This window comes from Passer montanus, unplaced genomic scaffold (genome assembly GCF_014805655.1).
Source record: "Passer montanus isolate IOZ18808 unplaced genomic scaffold, ASM1480565v1 scaffold18, whole genome shotgun sequence".
Lineage (NCBI taxonomy): Eukaryota > Metazoa > Chordata > Aves > Passeriformes > Passeridae > Passer > Passer montanus.
In genome coordinates this window covers 17,859,382-17,877,831 of record NW_024365381.1, presented here as the reverse complement: position 1 = coordinate 17,877,831, position 18,450 = coordinate 17,859,382, and the positions used below count along the sequence as shown (strand labels likewise).

The following is an 18,450-nucleotide window of genomic DNA, read 5'->3' as shown; positions in this document are numbered from 1 at the left end:
GAACAGCAAAGAGAGTCTGTGCATCCCGAACACATTTGACAAAGATGTCATGTCTTCTCATCTGTTATTAACAACTTTGCCTGCTTCAGCTGGCATAATTAGCTTTAAATTAGACACGTACTTTGCAGTGTCTAGACTTATCTGCCTGTGGAGATAGCAGGTGGCTGTGTGGCATCCAGGCTCTCAGCAGAAGTGGCCGAGAGCAAGAGGATGCTGTGGAGCATCGCTGAGGCCCTCCCGAGCAAAGTTACGCTCAGAGGGAGCTGTGCTGATGGTGAGCGAAGGTGGTCAGGTATCGCTGGTCTCCTCGCTGGTACGGCTCTGCCCTATTGCTTCATTTGTAAAATCAGGACGACGGAAAATGTCAACCGTGAACCAGCTGAACTTTCTGCTCTGCCCCGCGGGCCCGGGATGGGGAAGTTTGGGCATTTCGAATTTCTTTTTTCTTCCTTCCATCCCTCCTTCCTTCCTTCTCCCGAGTGAGAAGCACTCGGCGAGCCCTCCCTTGGGCGGCGGGCCGGCGGTGCGGGCGGGCACGGCGCGCCGCGGCTCCGGCGGCGAGGGGCAGCCCCCGGCCCGCCATGGAGAGCGGCACGCCGCTGTCGGGCGGGCAGCGAGCGCTGATCCGGGAGAGCTGGCGGCGGGTGAGCGGCAGCCCCGTGCAGCACGGCCTCGTCCTCTTCACCAGGTGAGCGGCGCGATGCGCCCTCCGCGCCCCGCGCTCCGCCGCTCGGGGACGAGCGCTGCCCCGGGCTTGGCGCGGCTCCCGCTCGCTCCCTGCCCGCCGCTGTCCCCTCCCGCGGCTGTCTGGCGGCCGCCGGGGCCGTGGGGCAGAGCCGGGCCCGCTCGGCGCTGCTGCCCTGCCTGCCCGCCCCTCGCCAGCGAGAACTTCGCCACGCGGAGACGGAGAGAGAAGCGGCGGGCAGGTTTTGTGCGCTTCTGCCCACGGATCCCCGGCCGCCTTGTCGCCGCCGCTTCTGCTCTCCGATCATTCCCTGAGCGGGGAAGCGCTGTGCAGCCCCGGGAACAGACCTGGCCGCCAGGGAGGGATTCAGCGGCAGGGCAGGGGCAGTGGTGTGCCGGGTGGAATGGCTGGTAGCCAGCTTCTTGCCTCTCCTCAGCAGATTAATGTGCCTATTATGTGGAGAGAAAAAAGGAAAAATCAATGAAAAGTCGTTTAAAAAGGACATTTGGAGAGTTGATGCGCAGCTTTCAGAGCGAGAGTGATCCAAATCTCCAGAGCAGGACTAGAGCAGTGACAGCAATGTGGGGGAGAGGGTTGCGGTAGCTGAATGTGCAGCATGAGGAGAAGACAGCCTGTCTTGCCTGAATTACCGGTGGCCTGTTGTAGCTACCTGGGTGGCTGCTCTTGAGTCCCATTTGTGCCCCACATACACTGGCAAGGGACGATGGGGCAGGGGGGAGGAAATGGGAGCTGGTGATGGTGTCACGCGTGGGGCATCAGCTGAGTTTGTACATCCCCCCTTGGTCCAGATGGCTGCTGGAGCTTGGAGGCCTTCCCTGGTTTGGGAGATTTTGGGTTCAAGGGGATCAAAAAGTGGGAATGGGAATAGTTGAGATAACAGCCAACACTTTAAGGAGAAGGGCCAGGCTGGAAGAAACTCCAGAGGGTTGGATGCCAGTTCTCAGGTGCCATAAATATGTATCTGAGAGCTGGGGTTATGGACTAGAGAAACAGAAAGGTTTTTGTCTATAGGCAATCTGGATTGCCCCAAACTAAAACTTTTCGGAACTTTTGGATTTTTTACAGATGGAGAGGGATCAGTAGGTGGGAACAGAGGCAGAAGTAGGCTGTGGGTGTGCTGCTGATGGGGCGAGTGGGACTTTAAATAAAGCTGAGGAAGTAAGATGGGGTGTTCTCTCTTGCTCTTGCAGGCTGTTTGACTTGGATCCTGACCTGCTGCCCCTTTTCCAGTACAACTGCAAGCAGTTTGCCAGCCCTCAGGAATGCCTGTCTGCCCCTGAGTTCCTGGATCACATCAGGAAGGTGAGAGAGGGGCCGTGGCATGGCTGGAGCACAGCCTCCCTGGAGGATGAAACTCTTAGGCAATGGCTTGGGACTATGCTGTGTCTGACCAGGGAGCACAGGAGAAGTCTCCTCCTGGGCTGGTAACTGCAGGGGGATACTCATGCAGGCAGAAGGCCAGGACAAAGTGTCCTACAACAGTGGGGAGGGAATGAGAATGCAGGTTGTGGTGGCTAAGAGGCACCATGCTGATTTCTATGGCCTCATCTGAGAGTGGATTTCTTCCTGTGGAAGCTGAAAGAATCCTTCTCCTGCTGTGGAGGTGTCTCAGGGAGCTCACCTGTGTCCAGCTGAGGACTGAAGCTCTCTGCTTGGCCACACGCTGAGCAGGAGGTGGCACAGAGCTGGGCAGTGGGCCAGGCCACCCTGGAGCTGCTGCTGTGGAGAGGTTGGTGCAGCTGCAGAGCCAGCAGGCCCGCAGCCCCTCTCAGAGAACCTCCGAGGAGTGCTGCAGCTCCCCATCCCAAACACAGACAGGAGCAATGCTGAGGAGAGGCTCTTGCATGCACAGTACACTGGTGCAGCAGAGACCCTTTGCTGAACCCTGAAGAGAAGCCACACTGGGACAAAGCACAGCCTTGGCTTGCAGATGCCTTTGTAAACTGCCTGGCTCCATCTTTAAACCAGCTTGGTGCTTTGCTTGCCTGTCTTTATTCCTTGTTAAGAGGCTGTTTCAGGACTGAGCTCCTCTGATAGCTGCGAGCTTTTTGTTATTTTCCAGCCTCTCTTTATTGGCAAAGTTAAGATTATTGCCTTGAGCTGAAATAGTTTTTTGCTCTTGTTGGAGATAAATGGCCTGTTGAAATTACAGTGCACAATTCTATCACCTCTTGGCTTTGCCAAGATAACCATGCTCTGGCTTTAATCTCTTCTTCTAATTCGTTGTGTCTGTTCCCTTCATCCTTCATTAAATTTTTTCTGTCCTGTTTCCATTTGACTCTTAATGCTCCTGGGAGGCTATGGTATGTGTCCTGCCAGACCAGGTCAACAGACCTGGCTGTACTCTCTGTCCCATCTCTTCAAAATGCCTTGGCTGATCTTAGAATTGGGGTGGCCTTATTCACAATTGCACCATTTTGGCAACTTCTAATGGGAAACTCTAGTCCTGGCAACTTCTGGGGTTCCCATGCAGCTGTCCTGGGGTCCTAGGAGTTGTAATGACTGCATCAGCATTAGGTCTTAACCTGCAACTGCTCTGCTGCATGGCTGTTTGTCCCCTCTGGACAGGGTGCTCAGCAGTGCTGCTTGCTGTGCAGTTCTGGTAGTGTCCCATGGAAGGATGTGGTGTGTGCTGCTGCCAGCCTCACTGATGTGACACATGGATCACAGCAGAGCAAAGCTCAGAGGGCATCTGGGCTGGGAGGGGGTCAGGCTGGCAAGGGTGAAATAAAGGATCAGACACTTTTGTTTCCTCTGGGAGGGAAGCTGAACCTTTCTGTTAATGCCATTCTGCCTTTCTGCTCCTGTGCTAGGTGATGCTGGTGATTGATGCTGCTGTGAGCCACCTGGAGAACTTGTCCTGCCTGGAAGAGTATCTCTGCAACCTCGGCAAGAAGCACCAGGCAGTTGGTGTGAAGGCTGAGTCTTTCTCGGTGAGGTTCTCTCTTGTCTCGCTGTGGCTGTGTTTGTTCACCCCAGCCTGCAAACTCAGCTGTCCCCACCCTTCCTCTGGGTTCAGCCTTCTGGAGAGACAGCTGATGGCTCAGGGCAGCCTGTCCAAGGTGCTGATACCAGTGTAGGGACACTGCCCAGTGAGCTCCCCTTGAGCTCCCCTTGTTTTCTGCCCTTGCTCAGTAAGCCCAGGCAGAAAGGATAGATGGGAGGATAGATGGGAGAGATAGAAAGGATAGATGGGAGCAAAGCATTTCCACTGTTTGAAGAGGACCACGGCTTAGGACACTGCAGTCTCTCCTGTGCCACAGGGCTGCAGGCTCAGCCTTTGCCCTGGATCCTCTGCATCTGATGCTCTGGGCAGACCTCACCACACCTGGAAAAGGGAGCATCCACCTCTCTGTGCCTGCACTGGGATGGGGTTGCTGTGCCTCAGCCCCTGCTTCCTCCATGCCAGTAACACCCAAGCATCTTCCATATGAAACCCTTGATTACTCCTCTCCTGCTATCAAGCATGGACGGAAATGCAGTGGGAAAGGGTGGGCTGAAGAAAAGCTTTCTAACCCACACATGGCTCATTCCTATTGCTAGTTTTTGTTCTCTTCAGAGGCACAGGGTCCCTTTTGTTTGGGGTATGATGCCCACCAGCCCTGTGCTCAGTGGGAGGGTGCTCCTGCATGGGGCTGCTCACAGCTCTGTGAGGAGCAGTGCCCTGTGGAGAACCATGAGAGGCACTGAGACATGCCCTAAGCATCCAGCATGGAGTCTGATCCACTCTCCTGGCATCAGGGCATTGCTCAGCTCTGCTGCTCCACAGCTGTGCCAAGGGACAGGACCAGGCATCTGCACCTGGGAGCCACAGAAACTGGATGTGCACCTCTCCCCTGGTGTTACACATGCAGTGTCAGGCCTTGCTCCCTGATTTCCACTCATCCATGGGGAGGCCAGCACAGGGCAGGAGAAGAGGAGGACATGGGCTGGTTCTGGGCTCCCTCTGGTGAGCCAGGGACTGGAGGGGTCTGGTACTGTTGGTGGAAGAGGAGCAGGTGCCCTGCAACTGGAGAAGTCAAAAAAGGTGGCAAAGTGAGACAAGAGACTGAATGTCATCCCCTGGTGCTGAGCTCAACACCTCCCTGTTTGGTTTGCAGACTGTCGGCGAGTCCCTGCTGTACATGCTGGAGAAATGCCTTGGTGCTGCCTTCAGCCCAGAGGTGCAGGAAGCTTGGAGCAAACTCTACAATGCTGTGGTGAAAGCCATGCAACGTGGCTGGGAGACCCTCCCAGAAGGGGACTAGATCTGCCAGCCATCCCTCTCCCTGACCATGCAGCAGTCCTGAGTAGGGGCCTGTCAGGCCACACTCGCTGCCTCTCCCACCTCTGTCTTTGTGTGTGCACCAGCCCATGGCTGCCTCTGCCACTCACATGTGCTGCGGGGCTCTCACATGGTTCCATCCTGCTTCAACACGAGCGTGTCTCTGCCTTTGCTAAGGGCTGGCAGGGCATGTCCCTGCAGCAAAGCCTGGCAGTGCCACAGCACAGGTATGCCACCCTGCCCCAAGGAACACCAACACCCAGGTTTTAAAACACCTACTCTGGGTTTGAACTTGCTCATTTTCTCTCCTCTTGCTACCCACCCTAGGCAGCTGACAGCTGGCATAGGCCTTTTGAGCTTATTTGCCCAAAATCCTATTTGTTGTGCTTTACCTGCCAGGTCTGACACTGCTCAGTCCTCCTGTGCTGCTGTACCTGGTTCAGCTGTGGCAGTGACAGATTTGGCTCCATCCAGGTCAAAAGGCAGCAAGAGAGCGAGGCTGGTCACACCACGTGGCTGTCCTCAAACCTTGCTGAGATTTTTCTCCCTCTCCCTTCATCAATATATCACTACCAGATGGTTAATCCTGGTGCTTTTTTCTGCCTTGCCTCTGACCTGGATGGGATCCCTGGCTTTTCCCTGTGTCAGGTTGGCCACAACCCAGTAGGTTTCCTAGGGATGTTTCAGGCAATGGTGTCACATTAATCCCAAGGTGAGACTACTTTTGGCAGGGTTGGGCTGCCAGCTGAAAGGCTTTGTGTTGATTTGGCCAGCTGGTTTAACCTTAGAGCCATCTGAAATGCAGCAGCAACAGCAGCAGTAGCAATGTCTGTTTACTGCTTTCTGTTAAGGAAAATAAAACAAATCCAAGGAAAAGATGTCTTAAAAATGAAGGTTGCAATCGTGTCATAGCAACAGCTTCCAGAAATTCTGGCTCTTGGCCAGAGGAAGCATAGCTGGAATCCTTCTGCTGATGCTGTCAGAATCTGGAGCACTTCCCAGCTGCTCACAGTGCCCATCTGCAGAGGTCCTCACCCTCACAGGAATGAGGAGATAGCATCTGCTAGAAGAAATCCCAGAAAACTGCTGAGGCAGCACCTGAGGGGTCTGTGAAGGAGCTGAACTTGAGCGCTTTGAGGAAGAGTTCATCTTTATGGGGAAGTCACCGTGGAACAAGCAGAGCAATGTTTCTTGCCACCATTAGCCCCAGAGAAGGACATGGAGCAATTATTCAGTTTCAGGCAGCACCCTTTTTTTTGCTTCTTCTTCAGGACAGGAGGAGCCTAGTGCTGAGGTCTGACATGGTCCTGTTCTGAAGACACATTGCTCCTATTCTCAGATGTCCTCCACTCTGGGGCAGGAGAAGGCTGCCTGCTCAATGGAACTGAGGTCTCCTTGGCCCATGCCATGCAGGGGATGATGGGTGCCCTGTAAGATGGGTCTCTAGTGCCCTGCCACCAGGCCTGATGGTAGCCATGGGCTACCACCACAAAGCCCTCCACTGTGTTTGGGAGGGCAGCTAATAGGTGTTGTGAAACAGGCAGTGAACATCCCCAGGTCCCTTGTCCTCCCCACGGTGCCATGTTCTGCCTCTGCAGCCCTGCAGTGTGGTGGTGTCCATCCTGGCCCACGGCTCTCTCCATCAGCTGGGTCAGGTGGAGTCCTCCCCATTCTTGCACCCAGCAGTGAGGGCTGCAGGAGCTGGGGCTGGGGTGAGACACCAGCTTTGATGGCAAGGTATGGGGCACGAGGGTTTGGGAATGGGGATGTCCTCTTTGCAACCCTGTTATGGGGCATCGGCCTTCAGCATCGTGGGACATCTGCTGGCTCCATGTGACAGGTAGGCAGCTGTGTGATGGGTGGGCTGTGGGTGTTACTGCCCAAACCACCCCTGCTCCCTCTAGCTTTTCCAGCTCCTTGACTCCTGCTCTTCTGTGCCACATTTTATGTAACTCCCAAGAGAACGGGTCTGTGTGCCTCTTATACCCAGCTGTACTGTTTATTAAAAAATAACAGTGAGTCTTTGCCGGTTTTGATGCCTTGTGTTTATTTTAATATAAAAGAACCAAGCAGACCAGAAAAAAAGGATGACAGAGAGGGGTTTACTGGTTTCTTGTTGATTTTAGCTTTGGAGATATTGGTCACTGGGAGCACTTGTGTTGTGTGGGTTTACTGACATGAGAAGGCATCCACCATCAAAAACATGTTGGGAGCTTTTGTGCCTGGTAATTGAGTGGGTGAGCAGTGGAAGGGCTAACAGAGACACCCTGCTACTGATTGCTCAGACACTTCAAGTATAATAATCTCTAATGGAATCAGAATTTAAGCAATAACCCTAAAAATCCCTTTTCTGCTGTTCAGCTGCTCCTTTTTTTTTTTTTTTTTTTTTTGACATAGCACAGGCTCACCTGCTGCTGGTCACCTGCTGCTGGTCATCTGCAGCAGCAGAGCATGGACTTTGTAACGAAGTCCTGTCTGGCTCCATGGAGCATCATCCACCCTGCCAGCTGGATTGCAGACTCATTCCAGCAGCCCTGCCCAGAGAGCTGCTGGTGAGGATGCAGGAGGTTCTGTCTTCTAGCATGTTCTAGCTTTGTCATGATGGGTTTCCAGCCCTGTAAGAGTGGGGCACTTGCTGCTGAAGAACAGTGCCTAGAGTGGGGAAGCCAGCTCAGGGTCTGTAATAGCATCTTCCAAAGGCTGGAAGTCCCAGCCCTGGAACAGGAGAGAAGGGAAAACATCCTGAGACAGCCATGCTGCTCATTTAGGATGGGCTTGTCCCACAAGGCAATGTGTGATGGGCTGTGAAGGGCAAGGAGAGCAGCAGGGATCTGAATGCAAAGAAATACCCCCTTTGGGTCATTGATAAAATGAGTTTTCCTGCTCTTCCTGGCCTCAGGACTGGTGGTGGGAGCCCAAACCTGGCACTGCAGGGAAGGGCCAGCATGGCAGCCTCCAGCAGCACTCCCATCTTGGACTGCCTGTGCCAGCAGGGAGGTTTGCCACAGCTCCCACAAACTGCCCCTTTGCTGTGGCTGCTGCCCAGTGGGGATGCTCCCGTCACTGCCGGCAGTGCCACTGGCTCTGAGGGGCTCTGAGTGTGCAGGCTGCAGCCAGGGAGCGGGTCTGGAGCGGGTTTGAGGCAGAGGTGCAGTGTGACAGGGCTGCCACCCCTCCCCGGGCCCTGAGGAGGTCCCCGTGTGAGGCTGCAGTGGGGGCAATGACAGCCCCCAGCCAGAGCTCCTGCCCTGCTCCCCAGTGCCCTGTGTTATCTCTGTTTACCACCCCTTACAAACCGTGGGGCATCTCTCTAGGGGCATGCAATGGGTTTTAAATTTTCCAGGTGTTCACCCAAAGAGAAGCCTCCCCATTCCTTCTGCCCTGTGCCATAAATGAGAGTGGCAGGGCTCACTCCAGGGAAGCTGTGAAGGAGCCAGCAGGAGGAACCTGCTGAAACCAAAGGCAAATCATTCAAGCAGGAATTCAGGTAAAAATAGTGTGTATTTTGGGAGGGAGGAGGGCAGAAAAGAACACTGTTCTCTCAAATCTAGAGAAGGACTTCCAAAATGGTGTTCACCCCCTTCCCCGGGACTTGCTGGTGGGTAGTTCAGCTTTGGGAACACCTGCTCCATCCTCAGATGAGATGAGTTCCTCCTGCCCCTTGCTGTGGTCCCAGAGGGGCTCCAGGCCACCCTCCTGTTCCCCTCAAGCAGCATCTGCACCTTTGGTGGTGTTCTGAGCCAGCTCTGCCAAGGGAGTGACTGCTGACAGAAGGTGGGCAAGAAAGGCACACAGCTGTCCCAGGACTGCAGCCCACCCCCAAGGAGGGGATGGTGCCAAGGGCTGTGCCAGTCTATCTGGGACACAGTGAGGTGCTCTCCCACTCCTGAAACTTTGCTGCTTCTGCCCACATGTTGTGGTTTGTTTTTATGGGGATCATAGTGGGCAGTCTGGAGGTGGGGATGTATCCAAGCAGTCTCTCTGCCACTGAAGCATCTGCAGGACATCCCCAGGCAGGGTCAAAAGCAGCCCACAGGTGGGAAAAGGCTCCAGTGGCAAGGGTTCCCCCTAAACTGGTGCCAGGAAAGACGCATGGGGTGACGACGCCAGGCAGCAGCTGGGTGAAGTCATTTTATTCAAGGCACGGTCATAGCAATAAATCACAAGAAGGTACAGACCTCTGGCACATTCCTACAGTGGGGCAGCCAAGGGCACCTGCTGCTGGTCATCTGCAGCAGCAGAGCATGGACTTTGTAACGAAGTCCTGTCTGGCTCCATGGAGCATCATCCACCCTGCCAGCTGGATTGCAGACTCATTCCAGCAGCCCTGCCCAGAGAGCTGCTGGTGAGGATGCAGGAGGTTCTGTCTTCTAGCATGTTCTAGCTTTGTCATGATGGGTTTCCAGCCCTGTAAGAGTGGGGCACTTGCTGCTGAAGAACAGTGCCTAGAGTGGGGAAGCCAGCTCAGGGTCTGTAATAGCATCTTCCAAAGGCTGGAAGTCCCAGCCCTGGAACAGGAGAGAAGGGAAAACATCCTGAGAGAGCCATGCTGCTCATTTAGGATGGGCTTGTCCCACAAGGCAATGTGTGATGGGCTGTGAAGGGCAAGGAGAGCAGCAGGGATCTGAATGCAAAGAAATACCCCCTTTGGGTCATTGATAAAATGAGTTTTCCTGCTCTTCCTGGCCTCAGGACTGGTGGTGGGAGCCCAAACCTGGCACTGCAGGGAAGGGCCAGCATGGCAGCCTCCAGCAGCACTCCCATCTTGGACTGCCTGTGCCAGCAGGGAGGTTTGCCACAGCTCCCACAAACTGCCCCTTTGCTGTGGCTGCTGCCCAGTGGGGATGCTCCCGTCACTGCCTGCCACCAGCTGGCACAGGGGGGGCTCTGTGATCGCTGGGCTGTGGCTCTGAGGGGCTCTGAGTGTGCAGGCTGCAGCCAGGGAGCGGGTCTGGAGCGGGTTTGAGGCAGAGGTGCAGTGTGACAGGGCTGCCACCCCTCCCCGGGCCCTGAGGAGGTCCCCGTGTGAGGCTGCAGTGGGGGCAATGACAGCCCCCAGCCAGAGCTCCTGCCCTGCTCCCCAGTGCCCTGTGTTAACTCTGTTTACCACCCCTTACAAACCGTGGGGCATCTCTCTAGGGGCATGCAATGGGTTTTAAATTTTCCAGGTGTTCACCCAAAGAGAAGCCTCCCCATTCCTTCTGCCCTGTGCCATAAATGAGAGTGGCAGGGCTCACTCCAGGGAAGCTGTGAAGGAGCCAGCAGGAGGAACCTGCTGAAACCAAAGGCAAATCATTCAAGCAGGAATTCGGGTAAAAATAGTGTGTATTTTGGGAGGGAGGAGGGCAGAAAAGAACACTGTTCTCTCAAATCTAGAGAAGGACTTCCAAAATGGTGTTCACCCCCTTCCCAGGGACTTGCTGGTGGGTAGTTCAGCTTTGGGAACACCTGCTCCATCCTCAGATGAGATGAGTTCCTCCTGCCCCTTGCTGTGGTCCCAGAGGGGCTCCAGGCCACCCTCCTGTTCCCCTCAAGCAGCATCTGCACCTTTGGTGGTGTTCTGAGCCAGCTCTGCCAAGGGAGTGACTGCTGACAGAAGGTGGGCAAGAAAGGCACACAGCTGTCCCAGGACTGCAGCCCACCCCCAAGGAGGGGATGGTGCCAAGGGCTGTGCCAGTCTATCTGGGACACAGTGAGGTGCTCTCCCACTCCTGAAACTTTGCTGCTTCTGCCCACATGTTGTGGTTTGTTTTTATGGGGATCATAGTGGGCAGTCTGGAGGTGGGGATGTATCCAAGCAGTCTCTCTGCCACTGAAGCATCTGCAGGACATCCCCAGGCAGGGTCAAAAGCAGCCCACAGGTGGGAAAAGGCTCCAGTGGCAAGGGTTCCCCCTAAACTGGTGCCAGGAAAGATGCATGGGGTGACGACGCCAGGCAGCAGCTGGGTGAAGTCATTTTATTCAAGGCACGGTCATAGCAATAAATCACAAGAAGGTACAGACCTCTGGCACATTCCTACAGTGGGGCAGCCAAGGGCAATCAGACCAGCAGCCCGAGCTCCCGAGGACACAGTGCCACTAGCAGGCACTTGCTTCTACCCTCAGAGAGGCCACCAGCATCCCCGTGCCCTGCCTGGGGCTGCCTCTGGAGCAGGCAGTGAGGGGACCAGCTGAGCTGTGGGCAGCCACGGGGCACCTGGGCAGGAGGCCACAACCCCCCAGTAAACTTTTTGGGATTAGAAGGGTGTGTGTGAGCTCAGGGCTCCCCGAGGCAACCACTGTGGCTATTGTGCTGCAGCCACCGCCCCAGCATGCAGCAGCGTGGGTGGGACAGGGGCCATGGGACAGGGGCATGGGAATGCCAGCCGGCTGAGCTGAGATCCACCAGCCCCACAGGAACATCCTAAGGGCCCCCTTAATGCTCTCACTGCTGGGCTGCCTTTTAACCTCCCCCCAGCCCAGAACTGGCACCCTGCCCCTCCTCCCAGTGGCACCAGTAATGCTAACCAGTGCCATGGCTGAGCACCTTCACACACCAGCACTCTGCATGCCAGCAGCCCTGGTGCTGGCAGAGCTGCACCTTCCTCCCTTCCCTCCCTGCACTGCCCTGGGACGATGGCAACTCTAGTTGCTCTGAAGCTAGCAGGAGAATCAGGGACAGGAAAATCAGCCCTGAGGCCACAGCAGAGCTGAGTGAGGAGCTGGCACGCCCAGGAGGGCTATGGTTGAGAGGAGCTGAGGAGGATGAGGATAAACTCTCGTCCCCAGAGGCCACCACAGCTACTCTGGATGAGCTGGAAAACTCCAGGGATGCTGTCTGGGCAGGTAATGGCACATTTACACTTATCACAGCAGGACTCACACTTGAGAGGCAGTGTGGCTACCGGGGGAGCATCCCACAGCTGCAGCTTGTGGACAAGGGCAGGCAGGATGTGGTGGACCAGGAGGACCTGAAGTCCAGGTCCTGCCAGTCTCCACCTGTCCACCCTGTTCTGTTGCATTAGGATGGAGCTATTCTGGGTCCCATGGGCAGCCCCAGTGAGAGCATGAGCATGATGGGGGGGCTGCCAGGAAAGAGGAGTGAAAAGGAGCTATCCTCAAAGCCATTAAACACACTTGTTTCTTGACCTCCCACTTCTCCTCAAGAGCCTAAGGGCACAGGCATTGTGCAGCAAAATGGGGGGATGGGGTGGGAGGTCGGGAAGAGCTGGGCTTGCACTTGATGCCTGCCTTGGTGCAGGGCTGTTGGTGCTCTTGTAGGGGCTCTGGTGGCAGATGGAGGGACACTCACCTCCTCCACCAAAGCACACGCATGTCAGCAGTCCCTGCTGAAATGGGCAAAGCAGGGGCAGGCCAGCAGCAGGGGAGGCAGCAGGACAGCTGCCTGAGCAGTGCATGGATGGGGTGAGATGCAAGGGTTACGGGTGGCTGTCCCCTGCCACTGAGGACCCAGAGGACAGCATGGTGGCAGGCACATTCATCTGGGCTGTCTGGGCTGCTTCCTCCTCTCAGAGGGGACAGGGCCTCCCTCCTGCCCCCAAAAGCACGGCCTCTCAGAGAGATCCTCTCCCTATACTGCTGCACTCCCTCTTCCCCACTGTGTGCTGGAAGAGGCAGGTGGGGACAGAGGGACGCTGAGGGGGCTCAGCCAATGCAGGCAGCAGGAGGGACCATCAGACCCTCCTGCCACTGCCCATGCAATGGGGTCTCTCCCTCACATCAGTCCTGTCATCCCCTGCCCCATCAGCAGTGCAGGGAAGGCTCCCTCCTGCCCCACGGCGTGTCTGCTCTCAGCACAGTCAGCTCAGTCAGCTCCCAGCCTGTGGCAGGGATGTTCACTGGTACCGAGCCTGGCTCTCTATCACGGGGCCGCTCCTGTACTCGCCCTCCACGGTCTCCAGCTCTGTCTCGAAGCTCTGCAGCCCCCCATCCTCCCCATCCTCCGCTGGCTCCAGGTGGTTGCCCATGGTGCCATAGGACTGGTGTGCCGGAGAGGCTGCCGGGGTCAGGCTCAGCTCAGGCTCCTGCAGGACAGTGGCCACAAAGAGCTGCCCCGGGGGGCAGTGGGACATCAGGACCCAGGGGAACAAGGGCAGATGGCCACAGCAGGGCTGCAGAGGGGTACTCACATTGGAGTTAGGAGTGGAGGAAACGCTGCTCCGCTCCACATCATTGAAGGTGCCCTCAGACTGGTCAGACATCTGAGGAGAAGGAGGCCAGAGAAGAAATCATGGTTTGGCCAGGGACAGCCAGGTGCTATCTCAGATTCCCCATGGTAAGCAAGGAGGGGATGCACTGGGGTGAAAGAACAGAGTGGGCAGCTGGCTGTGCTCACCTGGTAGCTAGAGGGTTTCCGTGGCTGCAGCTTCTTCAAGCAGAGGCCAAAGAAGGAGAAGATGATGCAGGAAAGGAGGACCACAAAGGTGAAGAGGGTGACAGGCCGGGTGGGACCTAGAGCACAGAGACACTGGGGCAGCACATAAGCCTCCGAGAACCTGCTGTCCAGCTGAGCCCTAGGCTGGTCCCTGACTTGGGTTTTACAAGCTCTCAACTCCCTTCCCAAAATACAAGCTGACACCTCCTTCATCTGCCAGGTCTTCACACCACCTTCCCCCTTACCACCCTCCATGCCTAACTCAAGGGTGACACCAGTGGCTTGTCACCCCCAAACACCAGACAGGACCCTCAGCAGTGGCAGGGCACAGCCCCAAGCTCTCCCTACCAAGGCGCAGGACGGAGAAGAAGAGCAGCCAGAACATGCAGAGGATGGGGGCCACCACGACCTGGCTGATGGCGGCGACGTGGAGGCGCTGGTTCAGTTTGGTGGGGATGTACACGTAGTAAATGTTGTAGCGGTCAACCATGTGCTTGAGCAGCATGTAGAGCAACCCTGGTGGGACAAGAGGAGCCATTTGGGTGGAGGGCAGTGGGGACAGCCAGGCCACAGGGAGAGCAGGGCAGGCCCTGGGAATGACGCCCAAGGGTGCTGTCCTGTACCACGCAGGAAGCCTGCCCTCCCATGCTGCTGCTGGCGGCTGGGACAGGCTGTTCTTGGCATGGCTGGGACCATGGGCATGGGATCATACTCACCAAAGGGGACGATGATGGGGCAGGTGATGCTGTAGGTCATGACAACGGAGAAGATACAGCAGGTCCAGGCGTACTCTAGTCCAAACTGGAACTGGTATGCTTGGCTCTGGAGCACAACCAACAGCGTAATTGCCACCTCAGTCACTGCAAAGCCTGTACTTGCCTCTGCACCCTGGCCCACAGACTGCCTCACCCCCACTAGCCCCCAGGGAGTCAGAAGTGCCCATTAGCATCCCCACAGAACCACGACAGCCTGAGTTTCCAGTGAAAACTGCAGTGAGAGCATCTCTGCCGTGCTGGGGGTCACGAAGGCCCACAGGTGACCAGAGCCACGTACCCGCTTGACATGGAGCCGCTCGGGCTCCGACTTGGCAAAGCAGAGGCGAGCAGTGTAGACGAGGAGGCCTGGGATGCGCAGCAGCTCCATGGCCGTCCCAATCAGGCTGGAGGTCACTACATAGTTGACGAAGAAGGCGCCATTGTCTGGGAGGAAAACGCACCTGCCCCAGGGACAGAGAGGTGACACGGTGAGAGAATGCTCAGGCAGGAGCTGCAAGAGCTGCTGGCGGTGGACAACAGGTGCTCCCGCTTGCCTGGGAAGTTTGGGAGCTTCCTGCTACTCACTGGAACTTGATTTCAGCCTCATCCAGAAAGTGCGTGTCGAAGAGCCAGCGGAAAAACAGGTCCAGGCTGGAAAGGACAGAAGAGGAGCAGCTCAGACAGAGGGGGAGCTACAGAGCGGTGTGAGAGACACCCAGCAGGAATGTGCTTTTTTCCCTGTCCTGAGTGGGCAAAACCTTCTGCACCCTACACTGCCAGAGCAGCCTCTTCTGCCACACAAGACCACTGTGGAGTGTGTGCTCACCTCCTGGAAGGCCAGGATTACAGTAGCTGGAGCTATGCAGATACCTGACCAGGTCCCTTTAGGGTCTGCTGAACCCAAGCAGCATCTGATCAGTGCCACCAGCCCCCGTGGGTCAGCTGTGGCAGCCTGGTACACTGCTCTGCTCCCCTCCTCTGCAGGGAAGCTTTCCATCCGTGACCATGTATGAGTGGCTCAGCACTGCTAAAGGAGTGTTTTCCTCCCCAGAGATCACTGCGTTTTGGTGGAAATGGGATCTTAGCCCTTTGGGGCTGGATTGCCAGGGTAAGGGTGGCAGGGTGGTCCGTACCTGCTCAGACCCAGCGAGGGCAGGATGATAACCATGAACACCAGGAAGAAGAAGCACTTGTGCATGGTGATCTGATTTTCACTTGACCTGCAGACAGGGAAGACAAGAAAAGAATGTTGCACTTGGTTGGGAAAGAGCAGCAGGTGGGGTGAGGGGTGGGCTTGGTCTTGCTTTTACTTTTCACCAAGGAGTTACTTCCTGCCTCACAAGCTGTGTGCCTTTGGTCTGTGCCTCCACTGGGGCCTTGCAAAGCCTCTCCCAGGCTAGGGTGTGTCACCATGAGGAATCTGCTGTAGCCTCTCATCTCCTTCATCTTTGCCCTCTCCTACCATCCCTGCTGGTATAGACACCCACTGGTAGGGAGACGGGTTTCTAGTATGAGTTTATGAGTTCCTGTTTTCCCCAGAAAAAGGAAGGGAGGTGGTGACAAAGCTCCTGCAAGGACTTATCAGACAAGGCACAAGGCTTGGGGCTGATGGAGGGTCAAGACAAAGAGAGCACATTGTAGGAGCTGGGCAGTTTCCCCTACTTTAAGCATCTTGAACCCCAGCCCTTGGAGGGCTGGAAGCATGCCTGTGATGGCCCTGCTGCTGCCAGTCCACCATCACACCAACCCTCTTATAAACTTCTTCAGATCCATCTTAAAACCACCTGACTTTGTCAGTAGCCTGAGAGTGTTGAGGACTTTGGGAAGCAAATGGCTCCTTTGTGCATGGACTTGGGGCTCTTTCTATGGAGAGAAACACCCAGGGGCTCTGCTCCACTGTGGGGGTCTACTGCTCACTGCCTGCCTCCCTGCAGGCTGGGCTCCCCTTCCACTGCAGCTCCTCCCACCTGTGGCAGCCCTGGGGGACTGTGGGGCCAGCCCCATTACCTTGTCCAGTGAGACTCGAAGAATGCTGAGTAGTACACAAGGAAGGGCAGGAAGACGGAGAAGGCCCAGAGCAGCAGCGTGGGGAAGAACTGGGTGATGATGGGGTTCTGCAGGAAAAGAGAAGCCAAACACCCCTCAGCAACCCACCACAGCACAGCCATGCTGCAGACAGCACACGATGGTGTGTGCAGCAGGTGGGCTGGAGCACCCCCTCCCTGAGCAGGGGCATTTGTTTCAGGAAATGAGAACTTGAGGCCAGCCAAGGGCACCACAGCCGTGTTCTGAGCCCAGTGCCCACTCAAAAGCTCACAGGTCAATGAGCAAGAAGGGGTTGTGCTGCTGGCAGCTCCTGACATCTCCTGCACTCTTTCCAAACCCTTCTTCTTGAATGGACAGCAACCTGCCTGCCTCCATGGAGGCACCAGCACCAAAGCTCAGGTGCTGCCCCAGGGCTCTGCCACTGGAAACACAAGGAGAAGGCAATGGATAGCAAGCACAGACATGGCCTCATCAATGCCCTTGTTTCTCATCAATGCCCATCCTAGTGATGGCTCATCTTAGGACACTGTAGAGCTGGTGCTCCCCACCTGTCACAGATAAGCCTGGAAATTACAACCTTTCAGGAAAATTGGCATGGGTTAGGGACTACCTTGAGGCTCTCCACAGGGTGTGTGACATTGAACATGTCCATAGTGTTGACAATAATGGCTGGTGTTGTGAGGAAGAAAAGAAGGACGAACAGGCAGATATTAAGCAGAATGAATCGCACCCACCATGATGTGCCACGGACTGATAAATTCTCCCTGTAAGAGGAAAACACAACTTGAACATCATGAGGAGGGAAAAGCCCTGTGTCCTGGGCCTCCCAGCACAGCTTCATGAAGCTCTGCCTCCTGCTATCTGCATCCAACCATCCTTGTTGGATGTTGTTCTGAGCTTGCCCTCTTCCCCTGCCCACGCTGCTTTGCTGTCACATGCAGAGCCCTCTGGACCAGAGAATACCCAAAGTGAAGGTCCATACCACCAGGAGGCTTTGGAATCAGGCCAGAGAAATCAGAATCTGGCAATCCCCCCTAATCTCAGCTGGCTGGGCCCTGCCACCTTTGGGATGATCATGGCAATCAACCCTGCTGACTTCTGCTATGGCAACAGGAGGGATTTTCAGCCCCCATGACCCTGGGAAAGTGTCCTACAGATACAGACACAGGTTCCCTACAGCTATATGGGCTCCCTGTAGCTATGGGTATAGGCTCCTTACAGCTATGGACATGGGCTCCTTATAGCTATGGACATGGGCTTCCCCATATCTGCTTGTTCCCCCTCCTCCCTCCCCTCTGCCGTGGGCATTCACCAGATGATATCACTGGGTGAAGGGGCATAGCGAACACCCCAGTGGTGTGACTTGACCACGGTGGTGACAGAGGACTGCTGGGGGTGCTTGCGGCAGTGGATGTGGTTGTAGTCCTTCAAAATCCTGCAGGAAGAGGGAGCCAGGGGTCAGGTCTCACTTCTTGTGAGACCCTTCCCACAGCCTTCACAGGGCAGCCAACTCCACAGATGGCAGAGGCATAGAAGAGACCAACCCACTGCCTGGCTTTGGTGGGAAAAGCTGGCAAGGTGCCCCAGTTCCCCGGCAGCGGTGGCCAACAGGCTGAGGGACATCCCCGTGGCCGTCGCATGAGGGGCACTCACACAGCTGTCATCCGCTCGTCCTGGAAGGTGACAAAGGCCATATCAAGCCGCTTGAGTGTGATGCGGTTGCGCTCCGCGTTGAACTCATCTGTGAGCTTCTCCTCCAGCTCCCCATAATACTGCTCAGCATCCACCTGTGGGAGCAGCCAGGGCTGTGCTGTGCAGGGGCAGGGGCAAGCTGCCATGCTCTGCCTTGCCCATGGTGTGCTGCCTGCAGCCCCGCCCGCAGCCTCCTACCTCTTCAAAGCCACAGAAGCGGCAGCAGAAGATGCGGGCGCAGGGGTGAGTTTTGATCATGATCTTCCCCTCTTTCTGTGCCTTGGTAGTGAAATAAAGCCGCCCCTTCATTGCTTTGCGCCTGCCAGGGAGCCCATAGCAAAGGTCATGTGGGGAGCACCAGACATGCGGACATAACCCAGACTGGGTGCCTTGATGTGGGGGGCAGGAGCAGTACACCCTCCCACGAAGGCAACATGGACGCGCACGCACTCACCGCTCCGCATCCAGCTTCATCAGCTTGCGCACGTCGAAGCAGAACTGGACATTGGTGACGGTGCAGCTGGGATAAGCCTCGCTGCAAGCACAGGGGCATGGTGGCACCAGGAGCCAGGGGACAGGGACAGTCCCTGCCACCTGCCTGCCACTCACCCAG

The 18,450-nt window shown here is 56.1% G+C and overlaps 2 protein-coding genes across 4 annotated transcripts in view; one reads left to right on the top strand and one right to left on the bottom strand.

Annotated features, from left to right (window-relative positions):
• The first annotated feature begins 542 nt into the window (after window positions 1-542).
• Window positions 543-5,859, top strand: NGB (neuroglobin). Its single transcript, XM_039705189.1, has 4 exons — window positions 543-688; window positions 1,897-2,008; window positions 3,520-3,639; window positions 4,807-5,859. Exons 1-4 carry the CDS (start codon window positions 582-584, stop codon window positions 4,951-4,953), a joined length of 486 nt encoding a protein of 161 aa, XP_039561123.1. The 5' UTR covers window positions 543-581; the 3' UTR covers window positions 4,954-5,859.
• Window positions 5,860-10,913: 5,054 nt separating this feature from the next.
• Window positions 10,914-18,450, bottom strand: part of TMEM63C (transmembrane protein 63C) — a 31,801-nt gene continuing 24,264 nt past the window's right edge. For all 3 annotated transcript variants that reach the window (XM_039705477.1, XM_039705478.1, XM_039705476.1), the window contains exons 11-24: window positions 18,292-18,372; window positions 18,036-18,156; window positions 17,799-17,932; window positions 17,458-17,580; window positions 16,756-16,909; window positions 16,107-16,213; window positions 15,233-15,319; window positions 14,685-14,750; window positions 14,398-14,560; window positions 14,061-14,166; window positions 13,693-13,860; window positions 13,306-13,421; window positions 13,100-13,171; window positions 10,914-13,018 (exon numbers count right to left, since the gene is read on the bottom strand). In XM_039705477.1, the coding sequence (XP_039561411.1) occupies window positions 12,806-13,018; window positions 13,100-13,171; window positions 13,306-13,421; window positions 13,693-13,860; window positions 14,061-14,166; window positions 14,398-14,560; window positions 14,685-14,750; window positions 15,233-15,319; window positions 16,107-16,213; window positions 16,756-16,909; window positions 17,458-17,580; window positions 17,799-17,932; window positions 18,036-18,156; window positions 18,292-18,372 (1,711 nt within the window). In that variant the 3' untranslated portion in view covers window positions 10,914-12,805. The remainder of the gene's footprint in view (window positions 13,019-13,099; window positions 13,172-13,305; window positions 13,422-13,692; window positions 13,861-14,060; window positions 14,167-14,397; window positions 14,561-14,684; window positions 14,751-15,232; window positions 15,320-16,106; window positions 16,214-16,755; window positions 16,910-17,457; window positions 17,581-17,798; window positions 17,933-18,035; window positions 18,157-18,291; window positions 18,373-18,450) is intronic.

Coding starts and splice junctions, on each gene's coding strand:
- NGB (XM_039705189.1), top strand. CDS start 582: ATGGAGAGCGGCACGCCGCTGTCGGGCGGGCAGCGAGCGCTGATCCGG. Junction 2,009..3,519: donor TCCTGGATCACATCAGGAAG/GTGAGAGAGGGG, acceptor CTCCTGTGCTAG/GTGATGCTGGTGATTGATGC. Junction 3,640..4,806: donor TGAAGGCTGAGTCTTTCTCG/GTGAGGTTCTCT, acceptor TTTGGTTTGCAG/ACTGTCGGCGAGTCCCTGCT.